At 34.6% G+C, this 23,743-nt stretch overlaps 4 protein-coding genes across 9 annotated transcripts; 3 read left to right on the forward strand and 1 right to left on the reverse strand.

Annotated features, from left to right (window-relative positions):
• Positions 1–7,742: 7,742 nt before the first annotated feature.
• On the forward strand, positions 7,743–10,816 carry LOC127064016 (trichohyalin-like). Of its 3 annotated transcripts, none has more exons than XM_050994476.1 (3): positions 7,743–7,906; positions 8,088–8,330; positions 8,578–10,812. In XM_050994476.1, exon 3 carries the CDS (start codon positions 8,581–8,583, stop codon positions 10,072–10,074), a length of 1,494 nt encoding a protein of 497 aa, XP_050850433.1. In that variant the 5' UTR covers positions 7,743–7,906; positions 8,088–8,330; positions 8,578–8,580; the 3' UTR covers positions 10,075–10,812. The 3 variants fall into 3 exon arrangements, with proteins under 3 accessions (XP_050850433.1, XP_050850436.1, XP_050850435.1); XM_050994479.1 differs by having other exon boundaries at positions 7,771–8,330; positions 8,578–9,821; positions 10,261–10,816; XM_050994478.1 differs by having other exon boundaries at positions 7,777–8,019.
• A 252-nt stretch (positions 10,817–11,068) lies between these two features.
• LOC127064012 (WD repeat-containing protein 3) lies at positions 11,069–15,221 on the forward strand. Its single transcript, XM_050994469.1, has 13 exons — positions 11,069–11,813; positions 11,887–12,084; positions 12,174–12,335; positions 12,421–12,629; positions 12,714–12,849; positions 12,947–13,137; positions 13,243–13,438; positions 13,517–13,744; positions 13,815–14,084; positions 14,174–14,416; positions 14,517–14,683; positions 14,760–14,982; positions 15,053–15,221. The coding sequence occupies exons 1-13, from the start codon at positions 11,421–11,423 to the stop codon at positions 15,215–15,217; spliced, it is 2,781 nt and encodes a 926-aa protein (XP_050850426.1). The 5' UTR covers positions 11,069–11,420; the 3' UTR covers positions 15,218–15,221.
• A 209-nt stretch (positions 15,222–15,430) lies between these two features.
• Positions 15,431–17,012, forward strand: LOC127064023 (uncharacterized protein C1orf131). Its single transcript, XM_050994490.1, has 2 exons — positions 15,431–15,573; positions 15,664–17,012. The coding sequence occupies exon 2, from the start codon at positions 15,685–15,687 to the stop codon at positions 16,210–16,212; it is 528 nt and encodes a 175-aa protein (XP_050850447.1). The 5' UTR covers positions 15,431–15,573; positions 15,664–15,684; the 3' UTR covers positions 16,213–17,012.
• LOC127064013 (b(0,+)-type amino acid transporter 1-like) lies at positions 16,226–23,687 on the reverse strand. Of its 4 annotated transcripts, none has more exons than XM_050994472.1 (5): positions 23,165–23,687; positions 17,439–18,568; positions 17,138–17,351; positions 16,751–17,056; positions 16,226–16,577 (listed from the first exon to the last, which is right to left on the reverse strand). In XM_050994472.1, exons 1-5 carry the CDS (start codon positions 23,187–23,189, stop codon positions 16,513–16,515), a joined length of 1,740 nt encoding a protein of 579 aa, XP_050850429.1. In that variant the 5' UTR covers positions 23,190–23,687; the 3' UTR covers positions 16,226–16,512. The 4 variants fall into 4 exon arrangements, with proteins under 4 accessions (XP_050850429.1, XP_050850428.1, XP_050850430.1 ...); XM_050994471.1 differs by lacking the exon at positions 23,165–23,687 and adding an exon at positions 20,715–22,363; XM_050994473.1 differs by lacking the exon at positions 23,165–23,687 and adding an exon at positions 19,308–20,692 and having other exon boundaries at positions 16,751–16,804.
• Positions 23,688–23,743: the final 56 nt, after the last annotated feature.

Here is a 23,743-nt window from a genome sequence, read left to right on the forward strand (position 1 = left end):
GGAAAAGGCGAAGCGAGAAGGTTGCAACGGTGGCTGCGAAAGGTAGCAAAGAGAGAGACAGAGAGAGAGAGAGAGAGAGAAAGAGAGAGAAAGAGGACTCAGCACCTCGCTCGGTTTTTCAAGCAAGTAGCAGAGGATAGGAGGGACTGATTGCGCGGGATTCCCGCTTTGAAGTGGCACCGCGAGCGATGCACAGCCATCTCGACTCGTTACTACTCTCTCTACAGTCTACAGAATCGGTATAAGTTCTTACGAATTTCGTTCAATCTCTACAGACGAGTTTCGAAATTTGTTGATCTTATAATAATCAATTTTTAGAACAATAATTATCATTGAAAATCACAAATGGCGTGGCATCGATCGATTCATGTTTGTATCCTTCCAAGAAAAATAATGATAATACCCAATGATTGCAAAACGACTCTAGAAGACATATGTAGAAGCAAAATAATACGAATTTTGTTGTTTCGATAGGGCGCATATGCCGTGTACGGTAATGATCATTACCCTCTAATGACCGGAGAAATCGATCGAGTATGATCGATATATACAGATATATTTATATAGGTATATATATGGGTATATATATATATATACCACGAGACAGCTACGCCAACATATTTGTAAAGCCATGTCAAGAGTTTCGCACCACCGTAGTGGATTGCCGTATCCCTCGCTTGCAACACCGCTTATTAGGTGAATTAAGTGGTTATACTTTGTTTGATCGGGCCCACGGAGGCCCGAATTAAGTTGTTATCGGGAATTAGCTGATTACCGGGCCGCTGTAAGGTGTCGACTTGATTTGTTGTTTGCGAAATAGCGTACAGTTTGTTTATGCTTTTTTTTTGTTTGTTTGAGGGGGAGATCTCCTTTTTTTCCCTTATTTCTTTTTTTTTTTGTAAGCAAATCGCTGGTTCGCTATTAAGGCTCAAGTTTCATTGCACTCTCAGCGCATCGAGTTCCTTGTTTTCTTCGAATAAAAAGATGAAGAAACCAAAAAGAAGTCATTCTACTGAATGTAGAGTGGAACGCGATGGCTCAGAACGAACTGAATCTATTCGTTTGATCGTGTCGAATCGTAGGAAGAAATCTCAAGAAGGAGTTCACACACTGGAATTCCATCTTTCCGTGGAAATTACGGCCGAGTACGGCGCCGTAATACTCTTTATTGCTACGTCGCATCGAATTATAACTACGTCGGCGTAATCTCGTGGCAGACTGCATTTACCAGATCCTTTTGATCCCTTTTTGCCTCTTCTTTCTTTTTTTCTTTCTTCTTTCTCTATTCACTGGACACGCATTTCCCGAAGTCTTTCTCTTTCTTTCTTGTTTTCTTTCATAAAATGTATGACTCTTCCAAGAATAATCGTAACGATTCAACAAGCAAATTTTCATTCGAAATAATCAAAACGAACTCTTCTAATTTTTGATAAACGTTCTCTTCAACGTGGAACTGGAATCGTTGTGTTCTCAAAAAGAGCTCTTCTGCACGTTCGTTCGTTCGTTCGTTCGTTCGCTCGGAATCTCAGTGCAAGAAAAAGCGAGGATGGCACTGAGTGGACGTGCCAACCTGTAATTGTTCTCCGATGTAATTGTCGACTCCCACCACCTAAAGAAATCCAAAAAAAAGCCAACGATTGCGGAGCCAAATGATATTTCAAATAGAAATATTTCGAACAGAACTTCCTTTCAAATGAATTCGTTTAAATGATACAACAACAATAAAAAGAAATCAAATATAACGCGCCGATAATTCATATACATTATCTCCAAAGATTATTAATAAAATCGTATTTCTATTATCGGTACGACGTTGAATCCAATTAATCGAATGAATTTGAAAAGAAAACAAGAGACATTCCAGATTTTCTTTGCGCAGAGGTCTCCGTATAAAAAAGAAAATTCGCGGTAAACAAAGTCGACGTGTTCGTGATTAGAACAAGAAAGAGACAAAGATGAGAGAGAAAGAGACAGGAAAAGAGGGAGAGAGTGGGGGAGATAAAACGGAGAATTCGATACGTTTACAGAGAGGATCGAATAAGGGTCTCGAACATAATTATCCCTCAAGTGAAGGAACCCAAGGGCTGCGAGGAGAGGAAGAAAAAGAGAAAGTAAAAGGGAACGAAAGTGAGTGAGAGAGATAGAAAGAGAGAGGGAAAGGCAGCCGCGAAGAGGGAATCTTATTCTTCGGTACGGCTGGAATCTGAAATGTTCGGAGGGCGTATTATCTTCTTGCGGAGGCCGGTCAGCGCCACTCGCGGATTCCACGATAGGATGCATTCTACGTATGTGTATTTATACGTGTAAGTGTGCACGTCATGCATGTTAGAAAGAGAGAGTATGCTCCGCTATTGGAATAACCTTGGCGTTATTCGACGGGAAAATCTCTTTCGATGGGAATAAGGAAAAAATGAAGGTCGTCCTTTTCAACGAGCAATTAAAATTCCAAAACCATTCGGAAAAGTTAACAACGAAGGAATATTGACGATAAGCTTGGGAACTCTTCTGGTAGAAAAATTTCTCTTTCTCTCTCTCTCTCTCTCTCTCTCTCTCTCTCTCTTTCTCTCTCTCTCTCTCCCTCTTTTTCTTTTTTCGTTTATCTTTCCCTTTCTTTTTTCATCCATATTTTCCTTTCTTTTTCTCTCGATATTCGAACCGGATCTCCTTCTCGTGTCTCGACATCGACGCTCTTGGCTCGTGCCTTTTTGCATCGTCATCGATGTTAGGGTGAGAAATTGAAATGTAACGACGCGTTCGCCTAATTACCGATTTGATTTCCGCTATAATAAAGTGTCTCGTGAGATAATAAAAGTGAGATAATAAAAAGATTTAAAAGCGAGTATCGTATTTATATATGCATACATACATCATACATATATACATATATATTTATGATGTATATATCTCATAAATATATATATACATACATACACACACGATATAATATAAACTGAAAAAAGAGCAAAGCTGAAATTGGCTGAGAATCATTGAAGTGCCCTCGGTATAGTCAGCGAAAAAGAGTGTAACAAGACACGATTCTGCTTCAAAGTAGCGTTGTTGGCTTGGCCACATAATTTGGAGAACGGTAGGTATGTATGTATGTCTACCTTAGGTTCGCGTGGAATCTTCGAGAAGGCATTTCGAGCTATGCGATCACCCGAAACAAATAATTATCCTTCTTCTAACACGTCTTTCCCGTTGTAAGCACTTCAATTTTATGTATCACGTTAAAATAGAATTAAGATAGGTTCAGACTGGACAAATATGCTAAGGTTTTGCAATGGAAGATTGTGTCCGAATCGATGATTGTATCTACATCAAACTCTTAAACATTTTTCATGAAAAATTGACAATGCGAAGATAAGAAAAATATTAATTTAAAATCTGTATGACATCGATTATTGCAAAGTTTAATCCAGAACACTTTTATCTTCGAGGAATTTTATATCTAAACATGTAATCTTACTCGACATCGTCTCGACAATGCACTAATCATAATGAATAATAATAATAATACAGATTTATGTAGCACTGGCGTTAAATTAAATAGAATATAGGTATACATATGTGGAGGACCGAAAATTATATAAATTCGGCGCTCGTGCGTATTGAAAATTATCGGTTGAACAACCATGCTAGAGCTTTTTAGAAAGCAACAGAAGAAGAAGAAGAGGCTGAAACCGCAGTCCAGACGCTCTAAAAGGGGTAAAAAGAAGGAATCACCTAAGAAGAGAAAAAGGTGGAGGGGAAGGGAAGAAAAAAGAACAACGTGCGATCAAAGTCGAAGAAACGAGAATAGGGTGTACCAAACATAGAGAGAGAGAGAGAGCTTCATCGTGACGAAGAACGGGGGTTGGTTCAAGAGAAGACGAGACGAGACGAGAAACCCGCTGTTATTACCTTCTAATATCATGGGCATTGTGCCCCAGTGAGAAAGCGCAAACGGTATAAAAGAAAACGTGCTGAGGGCTCTCTCGAAAAAGGAAGTAAATAATTTAAGCGGAAAACAAAAAGTGAGGACGTGCGACGATCAGGTCCGACACTTCTTTTCTTGAAATTCTTTTCAACGGCACGACAGTGTTCCCCTGTCCCGCGTTCTATTCAATCTCACTTTTGCCTCACGCTAGGTGGCTCCTCTAATCACTGAGTTACCAACTACCGAGATTAGCGTTGTTAGAAATTCAGATGAGCCAATGTCGCGACGTGCACGCGACTATAAACCGGAGACAACGCATGAGAGTCAAACTTTTTCCTGTCTTCGAAAGTAACCTAAAATCCGAACGACTTAGATACTCATCTGATTTAATTATAACGATACGATACATAACAGTTAATACAGAATTTTTTAACTATTGTAAGTGGTATATTTTTAACACGGATGCTTGAAAAAATACCGACCTACTATCACTAATGCACACTACTACAATGTAATTAGAGTGGTATAGCTTCAACTGCTATCATCGCTAAAATCTCACCTCGAAAAAATGAGAAATATGAAGCAAAATAAAGAAAGTGTAAAAATTTTTGTTGTCCTTTTCCATCACAATGTTATTTTCAATCATTGTTAACAATTAATTTCAAATATAATTTCCCTAATTTACTATAAATAATGTAAAAATATATATATAATATATGAATATATTCGTTTTATACTTATATACTTTTCTTTCTTATCGTTCTCTAAAATAAAAGATAATATGTTATAACGAGATTTTACTCATTTTAAGAATCAATAATTCATTCGTCATCAAAATCCATTCAAAATTTTCTTTCATTATTTCATTATTGAAATATCAATCTATATAATGAATCACACGAATCATCCTGTACAAAGTCTTAAATATTGCAAAACATTTATTCATCCCGGTTATATAAATTTGCAAATAGTCCAATCTCTCTCTCTCTCTCTCTCTCTCTCTCTCTCTCTCTCTCTCTCTCTCTCTCTCTCTCTCTCTCCCTCTTTCTCTCTCTCTCTCTCTTAACCATTATTTCGAGGAACCCAAATTCGGAGTAGAGAATGCGAACGCAAGGTCCGATTCAGAGATGATCATTCTCCCGTCCTCCTTCTTCGTTTCTCCCATCTTACGGCGCATTGCGGTCGATGTTCGATAATCGCGAAGCGGGACGACGAACGACGGGGTTTGTTTTTGCTCGTGGCGCGCGCGCGCGGGTACTACGTGCTCTGATAATTAAGACATTTCCATTTAGAGTTGACGTCGGTCAGAGTGGTCAGAATCCCACCGCTCGTGGCTCGGACGTACGCTTTCGGCAGTCCATGGATCGAGAAAAAGATAATCGTTATGCATCGTGTCGATAATTAATGGTGTATGATCGAAGACAGTCCTTCTTGGAACTATTAGAATTTCATTCGAATACAAAAAAAGAGTGAAAGTCGAATTTGCGAGGCAGACGAATTTATAGCTATTCAATGGCGAGAAAATTATAACTGTAGTCTGGACATTAGAGATTTTTAAATAAATCTTGAATACATCTAGAGAGTATTTTATAAGTAATATTGACGCGATTTTAACGTATTCACACGGACGTATTTATTTGTGTATACAATCTTGTTCGATATCGCTACTCGTGTTTACTTTAAAGTTCCTGTAAGCTATAGAGAAACGAAAATGTATCGGCGGTGATTCATTGCGTCGCGCAGATGTTCATAATTTACGAGGATTCCCGCGCCAACTAAGCCAGCCATGGCTCATAGCGCCAAATCCGAATGCAGAGCCGGCTACGACAGAACGTTGGCAGGTTCTTCTTCCTCTGGCTTGACAAAATCATTAAGAGACTAAATCCAATAAAGGGGGATGGACCTCGCCGTCCGGGGACACCCAGCATAAGAAAACATTCTCGGTGAGGCGATCGACTGCATCGTAATCGACATCAATGATAGCTCGTCGTGAGTTCGCGAACCAAATCGGATTGTACGCCGACAGTCGTTTCCATGTTAACTCTTACCGTATATAACGTATATCCTTCTTATGACACGTCGTTCTGCTTGCTCCTCTCTATTAAATTAGCGAAATTCCTTTGAGGAGTAAACGGGCTGCCATCGGTAGAATAATTATTGCGCGTTTCGAATTCCTCAGTCTGAAAATAACGTTGAAGAAAAAAGAAACTTATTACAGTATCGAGTCATACAATTTATTACACCTCTTTCGTCAAATAACTTTCTCGAAATAGTCATATACGCTTATGCGACGAGTACCAATTGCGGAAGATGTATTTACATCGAATTAAATTCCAAGCGAATTCTTGGATCTCTGATATGAAACTAGAAAAAAGTTTCTAAGAAGAAGAATTACCTATCGAATTACGATCGCGTCGATCATAGAAAATAAACCGATGATCTTGGGAAGGAAAAGGGTATTGAAAGAAAAAAAAGGAATTAGAAAAAACGATCGTGACGGCGCGAGTTTCGAAGACGAAGATCACCCGTTTCGTATTCGCTAGATGGTAAAGGGAGAGTGATCGTCGAAGGACAAGAAGGGAAGAAACGAAAACACGAAGATAGGTATATAAGAAAACCTTCGCTTCGGCAAACTCCGACCGGATATATAATGGATATCTTTATTATCGTGAAGGAGAGACTTTCAGTTCATGAGACTTGGAGTTTATCGATGGTGGATCACTGGTGACGATTCCGATCGACAACGACAACGTTACGCTACACTACCACCACGAGTAGTAAAACTTCGGTTCCAATTGGTCCTCGTCCCTTCCCCTATCGTTATAAATATTTATGAAAACGATACGTTTATACGCGAACGACAAGACCGTCCGTGATTAAAAAAAACCGGGAGATTTATCGGAACGTGCTCTCGCGCCGACAGCCATTTCTGAAGCTATCATACATCAAGTTGTGCCTCCGCGACGATCCGGATTCTTTCTTTCCGTTGCTTTTCGTGGGACTTCCACTCGTGAAATCCTTCACACTCGATTGCTTTCGATATCAACTTATCATACTTATCTTTCGATATATTACGAAACACCTCCGTTTTTTAGTTTTTTTTTTTTTTGTTTTATTTTTTTCTTTTATTTTTAAAAGACGAAGAAATAGAAAGGTAGAAAAAATTGATTTCAAACAACAAATTGTTAAGCAATCATACGAATTATCTCTAGATTCATCTTGAATTCGATTTTCTTCTATCGGGTTAATTGGTTTAATGTTATGAATCTAGGAAAGGTTAGATTAATAGATACAAAACCAGGTATATGGATAAAATAAATAAAGTTGTTAATACAAACTCCGTGTTAAGTACGTGTACGAGTAATCAACAATTCGATTAAATGTAAATGACTTTTACGTACGGTAATGTCAGTTTAAACTTACAATATGTGCAAATCCTACGTATAGTTTGAAGTACTTGATGCCATATTTCGAGTATCGAATTGTTCGCCACCTGATGAGAAAGTATCTAAACTAATTTTAGTGGCGCATTTTCAAGAAATAACGCTCGCTTATGCGTGCCTGAGAAAAGAAATACATGTATGTGCACGTTATATGATATAATATATAAAAATTAGATCATATTTCTTTTCGAGCAATAAATACTGAACAATTTTGAAAACAACAAATTGTACATATGTATGAATATAAACGATAAAAAATTAAGTGGAAAAATTATGTGATATAATTATCAACTGTTACTACGTTTTTAACATTATTTCGTAAACTTCTCCGTTAGATGGCACTGAAAATCCAATAATCGATAAATAGATACCTGCAAGCAGGATTACCTACACATAAAAAAGTTTTATTAAAAATGTGATATATAGTCCCTACTTCTAAAAACTGTTCAAGTGCTTTCTAAAAGAGCGTTTATCGTTACGTCATTAATAACGTCATATGTTGGAGGCATAAATACGACCTACGTATTGAAAACTTCACGACTCTCTGGTAAAACATAATAAATTAGATTTCTGAAACCATATACGTTACACGATAGACCATATACGTTAGATATTTAACTGCACTTGCGAATACATCATGCTAGCATTACAAGAATACGCGTTAGTATAGCCATGTGTAAGCATGTAAATACATGATACACATGATGATGTACATCTACCATTTTCAGAAATGAAGTACGGCTTGAATGTGTGTACGACATACAAGCGAATTTGAACTAATATTTATTGATTAAAGTTGAATGCGATAAAGAACCACATTCACACAATGCGATTAGCATTAGCATGTGTAGGAGATAAAATTGAAAATTGTATGAATGTAAGAAGTAGTGTTATAAACTATAAAAATGAAACTTTTCACGCTAATCTCGAGACTATCCTGAAATCAGCTGTTACAAGCAGACGATAAGCAGGTAACGAATTATGTTTTATATCAAATGGTATACATATTAATTATTAATATTATTTCTTAATAGTTGCTTTAAAATTATCAGCATTATTATATTTTTATCTTTACCTATCCCGGATAATTTTCAATTATATTTATAAGAATATAATACTGGATTTGTGATATTCTAAAATTTCACATATAGATGTATATATGCACGTATAATGCGAGTTTATCTTTAATATCAGTTGTATGATATCTTGTTTATTTAGGATATGGAAATTAGTGAAACAGATGTACAGATAACAAATCGTCCTATTGACTTTATTTCGGTATATATCAAGGAAGAAAATGATGAATGTGAAACAGAATTTAATGATGTCGAAATTATTGCTGCCGCACAGCACTTTTGTTCTATTGAAATAAAAGAAACCAAAGGTTATGATAAAAATTATAAACAAAGAGAGTTTAATATAGATAATGATAGCAACTGGGAAAATAGAAAAAATATAGAGTCTCCTAATTCTAATACGGATGCTATGCAATCTAGCGAAGCTTGTAATATCGGTAGCATTCTAACAGACTCTATTTGTCTGGATACGTTAGATTCAGACACTACAAATGATCAGATCAAAAAACAAATTAATCAGTCTTCTGAAGTTTTTGAATCACAATCGGAAGACACAGAAACAAATTATAACATCTCAACCGTTGCTACATCCAATCAATTTTTAGAAAGTTTGAGTCTGGACATAAAAAAGGAAAATAAGCAATCAAGTCATAAATCTGATTCTGATGGAATCTATATGACGGAATGGTTATGCGATGTAAATGGTGAAACGAACCTACGATTGAAGGTTTTGAAGAATGATAAACAAGAAGTACAAATTCCCACTGACATTGAAGCTACAATAACACCTATAGCTATCTGTAAGGATCAAACATTAGATCACAGTGGTAATTTGACAAAAGAAGAAACAAAGAAATATAATACAACCAAAAAAAGAACAAAATTAAAATCGTCTACATTGAATGATTACGAGGAAAGATTAAGGAAAAAAGCTGAATGCATGAGAGAAAAACGAAGAAAGTTGTATGAAAATGAAAGTGAAGAACAAAGAGTACAAAGACTTGCAAGAGAAGCTGCCAAAAGACGAGAAATGAGAATGTATTACGAAACTCCAGAACAAAGAAGAAAACGGCTTGATGCTGAGGCAGCAAGGAAGAGACAATACAGATTGTATAATGAAACACCAGATGATAGAAGAAAACGATTAGATCGAGAAGCAGAAAGAAGACGAATGAAACGTCTTTCTTTGTATGCTAGTGAATCTCCCGAACAACGCAGAGAAAGATTGAATCGAGAATCTGCTAAAAGGAGGGAGGCAAGATTAAATCAATATGCAAAGGAGACAGAGGAAGAAAGGAAAGAAAGACTACGTAAAGATGCTTTAAGAGCCAGAGAAATAAGATTCACAAGATCTGCAGTAGAAACTGAAGAGGAACGCAGGCGAAGGTTAGTAAAAGATGCTCTTAGAAAAAGAGAGGTAAGAATGCATGGAAATCATTCGGTAAACAGCGGTTTTACAGAACTTCAAACCGTTCGTAATTTTGAAGAGTTAAACAATGCACAGATAAAAAATAATCCAGATAATCAAATAGGAGGTCATTATCTTAGTAACTGGATGATGTGGTTTCAAAATACACTAGCTCAACCTGTACATATTGGAGAACAAATATTCGAATCACGTCCACAAAATAGTGGATAAATACATTTTCTCTATATTACTTTTTACTGACCAAATAAATTCAAACTATTGTAGACAATGATATGCAGAAAATAATAACTGGAATAAGTGTGCTTTTTCCATACTTCTCATGCCATTTCAAAAGATAGTAATCAGACTGTTTCCTCATGTTTTGCTTACATTAAAGAGTATTTTAATCCATTTCAGTTGGAACAGTATTATCACTGATCTACCAAACTAGAAATGACTGTACAAGACTTATTAGTAATAATATTTTATAGAATGTAAATATATTATATAATTTAGAATGAATTATGATTTTCAATTTTTAAGCTTTGTTAATTTATGTAAATATATTGAGCTTCCAAATTAAATTAGCATTTAAATATTTATGAATGTCAAGGAATTTTAAATGAATACGTAAAAAAAAATACTATTGTTGTCTATTGGCCTTCATAAAATGTTTATTAATTTATCAATTAATAATTTGAACAGTAAATTATATGATTTTTAATCTTAAGCAACACATATCATGCATCCAAAAATATATTGATTAAAATATAAATTAGATATTGCTTTGTAATAAATGTTTGTTAAAATATATATTGTAAATAATTAAAAACAAATTATTCTTGCCAGTGCCTTTTGTTCACTATTATTTATCCAAATCATTTGATTATTATAAATGCTTTTTTATCATATATCTGCGTTAATATTAATCTATAATTCTGCAAAATTTCATAAACGGTATACGGATATATACAGATATGTACTTTTTACAATCCATTTATAATAAATAAAAAACAAATGTGATTAGAAATACGTGTGTTATTCTTTCTGCCTTTTTATTCCTAGGTTATTTAATAGTACGTAATATTATTTTTAAGAATGTGCTAATATGTCTATTTGTGTAGTAAAATATTTCTTTTAGACAAATGTATCGTAAAAATCCCTTATTCATACAAAACGGAAGTCCTATATCCACCATCTTAATATGCTACTTTTTTTATCGCTACTTCTGTTTAAGCATTTTTCCCGATTTTTATTTAGATTCTAATTATAATTGAACTGATTTCTATACCATATATTTTATATGATTTAATTATTATCGTTCATTTAATTTAAATATTTATCTTAAAATTTATAATCCATGATAAATCATATATCTTAAATTTGACGCAAATGAAACCGTCGTTGTCAAGATATATATAGTCATATTTTGTTTCCAAGCACGTGTGTACCTAACCTCAAAGCTTAAAGTGTGTACTATCCGTTTAAAAACAACACTTGTTATATGACGTATTTGTATAAACTGTGAATTGGTAAACAATCGATTAAAACAAGTATTGATATTATAAAAATACAAAATGAATGAAAAAATGGGCTTAACAAAACAATATTTAAGATACGTTCCATCCGGTAACGTAAATATAATTGTAAGTTCCCGGTGCAATGTGGTTTTTGTAACTTTACAAGGACAAGAGGGTAGATTTGTAGCAGTGGGAGCATGTGAACATGTGATTATTTGGGACCTAAGATTAGGTGAAAAAGTACAAGTTTTAACTGGAGAAAAAACAATTGTTACACGTTTGACTGCTTCACCAAACAAGCAACACATTGCTGTTGGTTATGCGGATGGTACTATTAAGATATTTGATCTCAGGTCTGGAGAAAATGTTAGTATATTTGTTGGTCATCGTTCTGAAATTACATCCTTGTCATATGATACTTTAGGCCACAGATTAGCATCTGGATCCAAGGTAATACCAAAGAAGCAGAAAATATATATCATACGTTCTATTTTGCAGATATCAATGTTCTTTATTTTTTTAGGATACGGATATAATAATCTGGGACGTAATAGCAGAAACAGGAATATGTCGTCTAGCAGGACATAAAGATATAATAACTAAAATTGTATTTATGTCTGAACACAATATAATTATCAGCTCCAGTAAAGATACATTAGTAAAATTTTGGGATTTAGATACAGAGCATAATTTCAGAACTCTTGTAGGTCATAGATCAGAGGTATATATTGATTATAATTTATTAAATTTTTTTGAAATATCAGTAGTAAACATATAATAAAAAATGTTTCCTTTATTATCGCCGTTAAGGTCTGGAGTCTTACATTAGCAAAAAATGATGAATATCTAATTACTGGATGTAATGACTATGAATTACATGTATGGAGGATCTGTTTTATTGATGCACAAAAAACTGAATATGATATTAATTTAAGTACTTTGAATATTGACGAGGACGAAACCACAAATATGGTATGTCTATATAGTTTTCTTTTGTAAAAATAAAAGAATCTACATATGAATATATAATTTAATATCTAAATATAAAAATTTGTAGCAAAAATATCCTTTGAGATGTGGAAAAGTTGGAAGTATTTTAAGAAATAGTAAAGGAAGAATTGTTTCTCTTGAAGTTGATCCATCGCAAACAATAGTTGGTTGTCATGGAGTAGATAATACAATAGAATTATTTCATTTTTTACAAGAAAGTAAAGTAAAAGAAAAAGTAACAAGAAGACTAAAAAAAGAAAGGAAGAAAGCAAATGGGTTTGTTTATAAAAACTAAAAAATGATCGTATCAAAACGTTAAGCTTGTTAAATTGAAAATAACAAAAAATATTTTTTCTATAGGAATAAAAATGAAGTAAATACTAATTCTTTTAATATACCAACTTTAAAAGATGAAATCAAACGTTTGCCTTCTATTAAAATTTCAAATAAAGTTAAAGGATTAGATATGATTATGGGTAAAGGAGGTGAACTTAGGGTAAGTTTTGTAATTAATATTATATAATTATTTAATTTTTTTCTTTACTCTTCTTCGATATTTTCAGAAATTACTAATCATGATGTTTGTTATATAGGTTTGTGTTGGAATAGATAATAACTCTCTTGATTTATATTCTTTACTTATAGAAGAAAAAAATGCTGAAGCAAAATGTTTACGTTCTATAACAGTTCATGGACATCGTACCAATGTTCGAGTTGTTTGCTTTAGTTCTGATAATTTAGCATTTGCCACAGCAAGTGGTGATTCTATTAAATTATGGAATAGGTACTATATTTATTTATTTATTTATTTATTTATTTACTTTTATATATAGTATCATTTTATATATTTGGTAATTTAATTTAAATTTATTTACTGTATATTTTTTAGACCTTCTTTGGCATGTTTACGTACTGTAGAATGTGGATATGCTTTAACAGCTACTTTTGTACCTGGTGATCGACATTTGATAGTAGGATTAAAAGATGGTAAAATGCTCATCGTTGACATTGCATCTGGTGATATCTTAGAAGAAGTACCAGCTCATACTAAAGAACTTTGGAGTGTGACTTTATTTCCTGATTTGGTAAATAGTAATAATAATAAAAATTCATTGACATTTATTGATAAAGATAACTTAATTAGATAATAATTTTATACGTAGAAAGGAATTGCAAGTGGTGGTAGTGATCAAACAGTGAAGTTTTGGAATTTTGAACTTATTCATGATCCTGATAGTAAAATAAAAGCAAAAGTTTTATCTGTACTACATACAAGAACTCTTAAACTAGAGGAGTGTGTATTATGTGTTAGGATAAGTCCGAATAATAGATTTGTAGCAGTTTCTTTATTGGATTCCACTGTGAAAATATTTTTTTTGGATACATTCAAGGTAATTAATAACAAAAATATTAATGACAGTAATATTAAATAAGACGATATACTTACATAATTGATTCCAGTTCTTCATATCGCTTTATGGACATAAGCTACCAGTTTTATGTATGGATATATCTAGTGATTCTACTCTCATAGCAACAGGTTCTACTGATCGTAATATCAAAATTTGGGGTTTGGACTTTGGAGATTGTCATAAATCAATATTTGCACATGATGATTCCGTGACAGGACTTTCATTTGTTCCTGGCACTCATTACATTTTTACTTGTGGTAAAGATGGTAAAGTTAAACAATGGGATGCTGACATATATCAAAAAATCGTGACTTTACAAGTAATATATAATAAACTACCAAGTTTTACATGTAGATTAAAAAATAAATATATATAAATCATTACAAATTTATACAAATACTTAACTAGGGACACACTGGTGAAGCTTGGAATTGTGCTATATCACCAAATGGCGTATATGTTGTATCTTGCGGATCAGATAAAGTAGTAAGATTATATGAAAAAACTGCTGAACCTTTGGTACTAGAAGATGAAGCAGAAGAAGAAAGAGAACGTGCAGAAAATGAGTTGATTACTGGAGAAACTTCGGCTGTACAAGGACAAAAGCAGCAATTATTACCTTCAAGGAAAACTGTGAACAGTGAAAAAGCGGTAAAGAATTTATTATATCTTGAAAATATAGTATATTATTTTGATTGTTTATATATTAACTATTTGATTGTTATATCATAACTATTTATTTTTTATATAGGCAGAGTTAATTCTTGAATGCTTAGAAGTATCAAAAGCTTATGATGAAGAATTATCTAAAATTAAAAACTCTAACGTTGTACCAGCATTGCCACTATTGATGCAGGCTTACAATAGTAAAACAAGCGAAGAATTTTTCTTAGAAACTATAAAACGCGTTAGAGCAAGGTAAAATTACGATAAATAAATTTAATTTTGATAGCAATCTATTAAATCTGATGATTTTTTTTTTTTGTTTTTTTAGTGATTTAGAAGAAACTTTATTATTGCTTCCATATTCTGCTGCTTGTGAAATTTTAGAAATGCTTCCCAGATTATTGAAAAGTAATTTTCACACAGAATTATTAACTAGATTAACAATTTGTTTAATACAAGCACATCATGGACCTATTATGTCAAATCAAAATCTGTTATTGACATTAGAAACTATAAAACCACTCATCTTTGATAGAATATCTACATTAAGGGTAATAATATATTCATACATAATTGTTAGAATATTAAACAATGTCAAATACAAAGATAATATTTTTTCAGGATACCGTTGGATATAATTTACATTGCATGTTATATGTACAACGTAATCTAGAACAACAAGAAGGTGTGCAACTTTTTAAAGATGCGACTCAAAAGAAAGGACAAAGAAATAGAATTAGGAAAAATAAGCAAAAAGCTTTAAAAAGAGCCATTATGGCTTTATAATGTAATTATAAATAATGATATTATTTGTACATACATTAAAATAATAAAATTATAAAATAAGAAAAGATATATTGTAAGTTAAAACATCCCTGAGATCGTTATATTTGTTGTAACGTTTGTAGTCTGTATTTTTAATACTAGGTGGCGTTGATGTCGAATATTTAGTACAAAGTTCGGCCACTTGTCATTAATTAACGAAACCCTCGTTCGTTCCGAACTTGTTTCAGTCGTGCTTATGACACCAATATGGGAGTTTTACGTCGTATGATAGAGCGTATTTTCTAATAACAATTGAAATAAAATACAATATTTCTTTGAAGTTAAAAGAAAATATCAATTATCTTTTATATCAAAAGGTGTGTACACGTTTATTTTACATAACCTAAAACATCAGTATATCGTTAATAAACACGATGCATTTCTAACCTATATTTGTTTATTTTAAGAAATCTTGTTAATAAGCCGCGATGGAAGATTTTATACCAACGAAAGTTTCGAAAATAAAAAAAGATGCAGTTAAAGATTTTTTCTCGACTACTTACATGGTTCCAAAGAAAGCATTGAAGTCGTCGAATGATATCGATAAAAAAGATGAAGTAGACGTAGAGACTGATAATAGGGATGAGTTTTGTAATACAAAAGCTAATTCACAGCTAGATCGCAGGAAGCAACAAGAATTGGAAATGAAAAGGGCTAGGTACGATGTCATCAAGTTTGGTATATCCGGTTTTAAAAGTTCGAAGGCTAAAGAAGCAAAAGTAGAACTAGCAATAAGATTAGGTGCAAAACCCCCAAAAAATCAAAGTTTAAATTATAAAGTTTTGAAGCATAAAAGGAAAAAAGAAGCTATGGCAGCAAAACGCAAAGAACCGATATCAGGATTGAGTAAAAGTTTAGTGAAACATAAAAATAAGAAAAAACAAAAGAAAAATTCAGGTATTTTAGGAATGTATGGAAAAGTACACAAAGATGCACTTGTTAAAAATAAGAAGTAGATTTATAACCATAAACATTTAAAATATCTTTTGTTAACTCATCGTTGTCATTATAACATCAATCATCTATGTCTAACAACGTCCTCTATATATTGTATATTATGTAAGAAGAATAACGAGTAATAAAATAATATTTTTATGTATGTTCTTGGATCAATCCAAGCAAACTCGAGCATCGATAAAACAGTATTTTTGTTTCTGTACGTACATTAAAAATATATTCTCACATGTACATTTTAAATATGCCACAGTGGAATGATAAGATCTTTAAAAAATCATTTTCGATGTTTTATATTGGAATCAATCGAAAGCAGCTGCGGTTGGCGCCACCTCTAGTAACATTTGAAGAAAAGCATTTACTCCTTCTGAAATAACAAATACCGAGAAAATTTTAATATCAATAGGAATCGTACAATTGGTTGGCCAGTATGCGTATGCAAAAAATTATTTTATACAAAAAAGTGTACTTTGGAAAAAAATTGTATACCTTATAGATATACGAAGAAAAATATAATTATACAGAAAATCACGCACTCACCCATAAATTTCGGCACGTATCCGTATTTCACGAAGGGGAGATAAACAAACATGCCTGCGAAAATAAATCCGGTTGCATATAAGTACTCGATTTGAGGCTTGTCGATGATGGGTGCCACTATCAGGTACGCAGAGATTACAAGTACAAGTGCGGGTATGATCAGGGGACATTTGTAAGGTCTTGGATGATTTGGTCTGGTTCTTCGCATTACCAACAAAGCTAACATCGATCCACCATAGAAAATCCAAGCGGTAAAGGAAAAGAAATCAATTAAGGAATCTATATTTCCAGAAACGACCATTGCACCTGTACAAAGTGGATTAGCATATGCGATTGTATTTGGTTCTTGGTAATTTTAATACTAATTTTTATGATGTATCGTTATACCTGCAACGATAGAATGAAATATGAGGCCTGGCGCAGGCGTAAAACGGCGCACATGTACATAACTCAAGCAATCGAGCAAATGTCCTTCTCTGGATGCAGCGAAACAAAGTCTACCTGCCGCAAAAAGAGTTCCATTGGCGGAACCAAAGGTGCTGATAGCAACCGATAAAGGCATAAGCCATGCCATCACGCCGAGTATCCGATTCCCAAATGTCTGCGGAGGGAAGAGAGGCATGAAATTTGTAAATGATCAGTAAAAATCATTAAAAGAATAAGAGACACAAATGTTCGTTCATCTTACCACAGCAACAGCCTCGCTTTCAATCATCTCCGAAGGCGACATAACCGCCAAATAAGAAATATTAATCAGTGCGTAACAAAGGGTAACAAGAGGTATCCCAATCATAATAGACCTTGGTAGATTCTTCGATGGATCCTTGATTTCCTCCGTAACGTAATTCAAATTATTCCAGCCGTCGTAGGCCCATAGACCCGTATAAAAAGCGGTAGCGAGTCTACCGAAATTAACGTTACTACCGTCCATGGTATCTAAGGCTCCTTTCAGGTGTTGCGTGTTTCCCTGTATCAACTTGTACGCACCGCCGACGATAACTACAAGTATAGCAATGAGTTTCGCTGCGGTGAAAGCATTTTGTACTCCGGTTGCCAGATTAACGCTGTAACAATTCACCAGAAGTATAAGAACGATCGCAAGGAGAGCGACCAGCTTGACCACCTCGTCGGGAGGATCGCAGTCCGCTACGAAAGCTTCAACGACGTATTGGGCGAAGGAGAGACAGATTATCGCCATTTGCGATGGTTTCAATACCAGGGTGGAAACCCAGGAGAAAAGGAAAGCCGGTGGTGCACCAAAGGCGTCCATGAAATAAGCATATTCTGCGCCGCTGCTGGTGTTCATCGTGCCAAGCTCTGCGTAAGCGAGTGCGCCGCACAAGCTCAAAATCCCACAGGCCGTCCATACGAAGAAGCTAACTCCGACGCTGCCGGTTCGAACTAGGAGGCCGGATGGCGAAACGAATATCCCTGATCCGATCATGGTGCCAACGATTAAAGCCACCCCACTGACGAGTCCCACCCGTCTCTTGAGGTGAACAGCGTGGTTCGCCTCTGGGTCCGTCCCCTCCAACCCTCCGCTCCCTCCACCCCCGTCTTCGTCATCCCCCACACCTCCAGATTCGCCTTGTTGCTCTTCTTGGCGCCTCCGCCTTTGTTGTTGTTGTTGTTGATGTTGCGGTAACGACGATGATTTAAGCCCTTCCCACCCACTACCGCTACCACCGTTGCTGTTGCTACTCCGAGCAACCCGTGATACGAGCGTCGTTTCACCTGGACTTCCCAACCATTGAAGTTGTTGCTGTTGTTGCTGTGCCTGACTGCCGTTGTTCGTCTGCGGGTCATGTCCAACGGTAGCTGGAATACACAATTTTCCTTTTTTCTTTTCTCTCTTACTTTTCATCAGTACCGATTTCTTTTCTTTTTTTTTTTTTTTTTTTTGTTTATCTTGAACCGTTTTAAACTCTGAATCATTCCGACGTATACAATACGATCATATTTAATTATTTTACAAATTCTTTTTATCCGAAATTAAAGTCGTGAAATAATTAAGAAAGAATTTTCCAATTGGTAAGTTACATGACTCGTCCTATATAAATGACAACAAAAGTCAATAGCAAATAACGATGTTACACTTGGATTGCAGATTCTACCGATGATTCCTCTTTACAGGAAATAACATATTAAGCGAAACACGAGAACGTTGCATTCCAGCTAGACCGTTTCCTAAGTTTAGAGTCACCGAGAATGAATCACGTGATCAAACTTCGTGCATAATTTCTACGACGACGTTATACCACTGGTCTTGAAATAAGATTATACTCTTTTTACGGTATATCAAATCGACAACCGAGTAGTAATGTATTCTTTGTTGAATAAATCCGTTGTTCGCGCCAAAATTTGAGAAAATCGCCGGTATGTTAATTGACGAAGATAATACACTTTTTTAACAGGTGTTACGAATGATATTGATACACGTATTGTGTAATTTTGTCATAAAATCATAAAAGATCCGTTAGAACGTTATTAATAATAAATGTAATAACTATAGCCAAATCAAAAGAAAAATAATTATTGTGCTTTTATAATAAATTACTCGAAACTCTGTGCTCGTCAAGGAACGTGGCCGTTTTGTGTCGCATCCCTTCGCCGACTGGCTGAGGTAGCGTTTCTTCAGAGCCGAGAAGGAGCGAGGGAATCGCGTCATTAAATGGTGCGTATATTTGCGTTTGTGCAGCACGTGACAAGGTATATGTTATTATATTTATTGTCATCGAATAGACGTCGTAGCCATTATAGTTTGTATGGCCGACTGCCAAAATTCCTTGCTTGCAAGACTATCTCGTTTTCTTCTTCGACCAATGGTCACGAGATACACTCGAGAGACATTATTTCAAAGAAATTTGCCGTATAGTTTTCTTGGAGAGAAATATCCTTTCAAAACTATGTATCATTATGATTGTAGATTTAAATATTTATCGATAACTATATTTTATTCGTATAATTTGTATTACGTATGTTAGAATAGAAATGTTTTAAATGTAGCAAACGAAGTATACGTTTATCGACTATGATGTATTGATTTATTGATCTATCATTTGTCAAAGCGAATTCTTTATCGGAGATCACATACAAAGATCGCCTTGCTCAAAAAGAAGACACGATATTACGATATATAATTGGCAAGAAGACTAGGACGTTCAGTCGAAATGAAACTCGGCATTCTTTTTCAGATCTCTTTCTCTCTTTTCCTTTATCTGTGCAATTTCCATATGAAATCATAAATCACTAATTAAAATTTGTACAATTGTCATCGATTAAAATCTTCAAAGATATGAAGTACAAAATATAAAAATAGAATGTCGCGTCGTGATTCGAACATATGCCTTATGTTATCGCCGACAAATTTTAAACGAACATATTTCTGCCGCTTTTAAGAGAATGATGACGTAAACGATCACCTTTAAACCATCTCTTCCAAGTAATACGGAGTCAATATTTAAGAATTTGCTAACATGGCAAATATTTCGATGTGTTCACATATTCGTCCGGACTTTATTATCGTTGAAGTAGACGTATGGAAAATTTTAAGTAAATTTCTTTCGATTTAACTTTTTTTTAAATACGTATAGAGACGATTGATTTCATCTGAACTAATTATTGACAATAATAGATATTTTTTAATAATAAATTAACGTTTAACCAATCGTATTTTTTTCGAGAAGAATAACGCGGTATTCTAGATGACCTAGGATGCTCTAAAAATCGATGAGAATTCTCATACCTCACTCAATCGTGTGGAGAAAAATAAAAAATATCATTATATATATATATAAGTATGTATGTATGTATATATGTATATGTATATATATCTAGCGTATTCAAAACAAATTGACGAAGAAAGATGGTCGATTATGTGCTTTTCGTATACTCGGAATAAAAAACCTGTTCCCCAAGCACTTACTATACAACGTTCATCGCATCATTCTGTTCAATAACTTACCTGATGAACGAACGTGGGAGAAAATATACATTCTTCTATATTTACGTTTAAACGAGAAATAGACTAGGAATAGAATCCAGAATTATACTTCTCCACATTCTCTAGAGCATAGAGATAAGACTAACTTTTAGCAATATGATACCGAGTTTTTGTTATCGACAACTTTCCTCAGTGATAAAAAAAAAAGCCACTTTAACGGATCATTAATATAAGGATCATTTAACAATTAAGCGTTTGCATTTAATTTTTATCAAAAAAAATAAGTATGTTAAAAAAGTGCTATGCGTGGTAACGTGATCGGTCACATGATAAAAACAGATAATTGAATGATGGAACTTAAAACGAATACGAAGCGTCAACGAGTTAAATGATAATCGCTAACAGGAGAAAAGAAATGAATATATGAGCATGGAAAGACGTACAGACATCTCTAAATCCCATTAAAACTCATTGCCACAAAAGCATATCAATGAATCAATTGCAGTTAATTCTCGGTGCTCGTGAGGGTCTACCTAATGTCGCGTCAACGGGAAGAAAATGTACTTTGTAGAGCAAGGTTAAAATGAGACGTAGAAGAAAAAGAAAAAAAAAATAACGTGATCTATTCTTCAGAATTCTTCGAAACGCTTCTTTTTTCACACATATTACGACATTGAAACGAAACGCGAATTGATTTTGCATATTTAAATCTCCTTCGTAGAAAAGAGAAAAAAACAGGAAAAAATAAGAAAAGAAAGATATTTACTTTTATATACATGAAAAATAAATACGATTCCGTGTCAATTCTCACGTTCAGTTTACATAATCTTTTATCTAATGACATTGAAATGGGATTGTTAATAATTGAAAGGAATGAAAAGATTCACACGTTAATCGTCGAGACATAAAAGCGACTCACTTAAAATCGTAAGCAATATAAATACGTAAGATATGAAGTTAGTCTTCGTTGAAACATTTAAACAGGCCGGAATGTAGTTGTGATGAGAATGACCAGTATAGATTCGCGTGTAAAGAATAATCAGCTTAAACGATAGGTCGAAGCCTCTTCGATCAGTTTATATACATACATCGAAGATTTGTCCGATCTATTTGTAGACAATTCACGTGCTATCTATCGTTGGAAAAAGCTTTTAAGGACTCGTCGACGTTCCTTCGTGAAAAACGATATCTAATCGTTGTTTATCGATTGCTTCTTTATCGCTATTTCTGATTGGTGGAACGATGGTGTTAAATATCTCTCATAGTATCACCCGAGAACCTTCTACTCTATTCCGAGATACCCAAAAAGAAAAATAAGAAAAGAAGGTAGAGAGAAAGAACGATGAAGATATTTTCGAAACGTGCCACCGCTTTGCGCGTTCCAGAAGTACGAGGAGTTTCTGGTTTCACGCTATGACGCAATCGTCGTAAGCTTTTGCGAACGGTGCTTGCACACATTACATAACCTCTTCCGAGCTTCGACTAATAAACGAAATAAATTTAGCGAAGATATTCGTGCACTTCTCTTAAAAAAGAAATTGTTTTTCCAAAAACATTAATTGAATCCATCCTACCGTTTTATCGGACTGCTTATCACGCGATTCAGTTTTATCTAGACTTTTTTTTTTCACTTACGCTTCGTCTTATCGAACTAAATAAGTTTTATAGCGAACCGATCGATTATCGATTGATACTCAAAGATAAACTTATGCACGTCGTTTGTTATTGCGACGTAATTTTTATTATATTTTTAAATTACATTTGAATTTCGCGCCTTTAATGAAACGTTCTATCAATTCAAACCTTAAGGAAAATCTTTCGACGAGTTTACATTTTCAAAAATATAAATACAGAAAATACATTTTCGAAATGGAGAAATCGTAATCTGTAAACCTATTTTCAAATACTCGTATTATCGGGAATAACAACAATAGCGCTCCCGGCATATTACTTATGACAATTATAATTAGCCCGCCAAGGCAAACCAATAGGAAATGACTACGACGTGCTCTTGGCATACACGTGGTCTTAAACGTCCGATGACCAAACACAAATCATTTCTGCGTAACGGCTAATAAATTTCTTTCCTAGAATAACAACTAATGACGAATATTACATCATAAATATCGTGTTTACACGATACAAGCAAATGTCAAATCTATCGATAAATATTTTTAGATAGTTAAGAAGGGTAAAAAAATAGAGGATGGGAGAAGGTAGTACGTATCGCGGTAATCACGTGGAAAGAAATTTCAACTCCTTTTAAAACAGAGATCTCGTTTAGAATTTGCTTAATTAATTGCTTGTGAATGACCCGATATAAGTTAAAAGAAGAAAAGCGCGCGAATCTTTCCTGAATTCATTCATGTCTCATTGACCGTCGAGAAGGACCAAAGAGGGTGGTGGAACGGGAATGGATATAAGAGCCGTTAGCTCGGAAGAAGTGGGCGGGCATAAGGGTCTATTCTTACCTCGTTTGAAGGGCGCGACATGCATGACTTCAGGAGGGACCGATTAAAAGGGCGGATCGTGAGACCGCCTCTCATGACACTACGCCGACTTTTCGGTGCAACCAGTTGGTCTTTTACCTCCCCCGCTTTGCTACCGATGTCAATGCCTTCTAAAATCTCACACTGTGTTGCCCCTTCCGAGTAATGTGCGGCCCTTGCTATTTGTGCGAAGCACGATTTTCTCTCTCTCTCTCTCTCTCTCTCTCTCTTTTTTTTCTTGACAAGCTTAATGCTCTCTCTCTCTCTCTCTCTCTCTCTCTCTCTCTCTCTCGCTCTCTCTCTCTCTCTCTTTCTGTCTTCCTCTTTCTTTCAACTCTGACCCTTTTACCCTTCGAAAACCGGGCTCTTGATAATCGAAAATAAATTCCTTTTTCTACTCCTGTTTCTCTCAAATCTTCTGTCTTCGTCGAAGTTCAATCTCTGTTAGGGATAATAATACCTAATCGTCGTTGCGTCGTTGCGTCGTACATACGATCCGCGTCTAGCGAGCTTTCGCGCTCAACTGGGCGTTCGCGGCACGAAGAAGGATGAGAACAATGT

The sequence above is a fragment of the Vespula vulgaris genome, chromosome 5 (assembly GCF_905475345.1).
Source record: "Vespula vulgaris chromosome 5, iyVesVulg1.1, whole genome shotgun sequence".
Classification (NCBI taxonomy): Eukaryota; Metazoa; Arthropoda; class Insecta; order Hymenoptera; family Vespidae; genus Vespula; species Vespula vulgaris.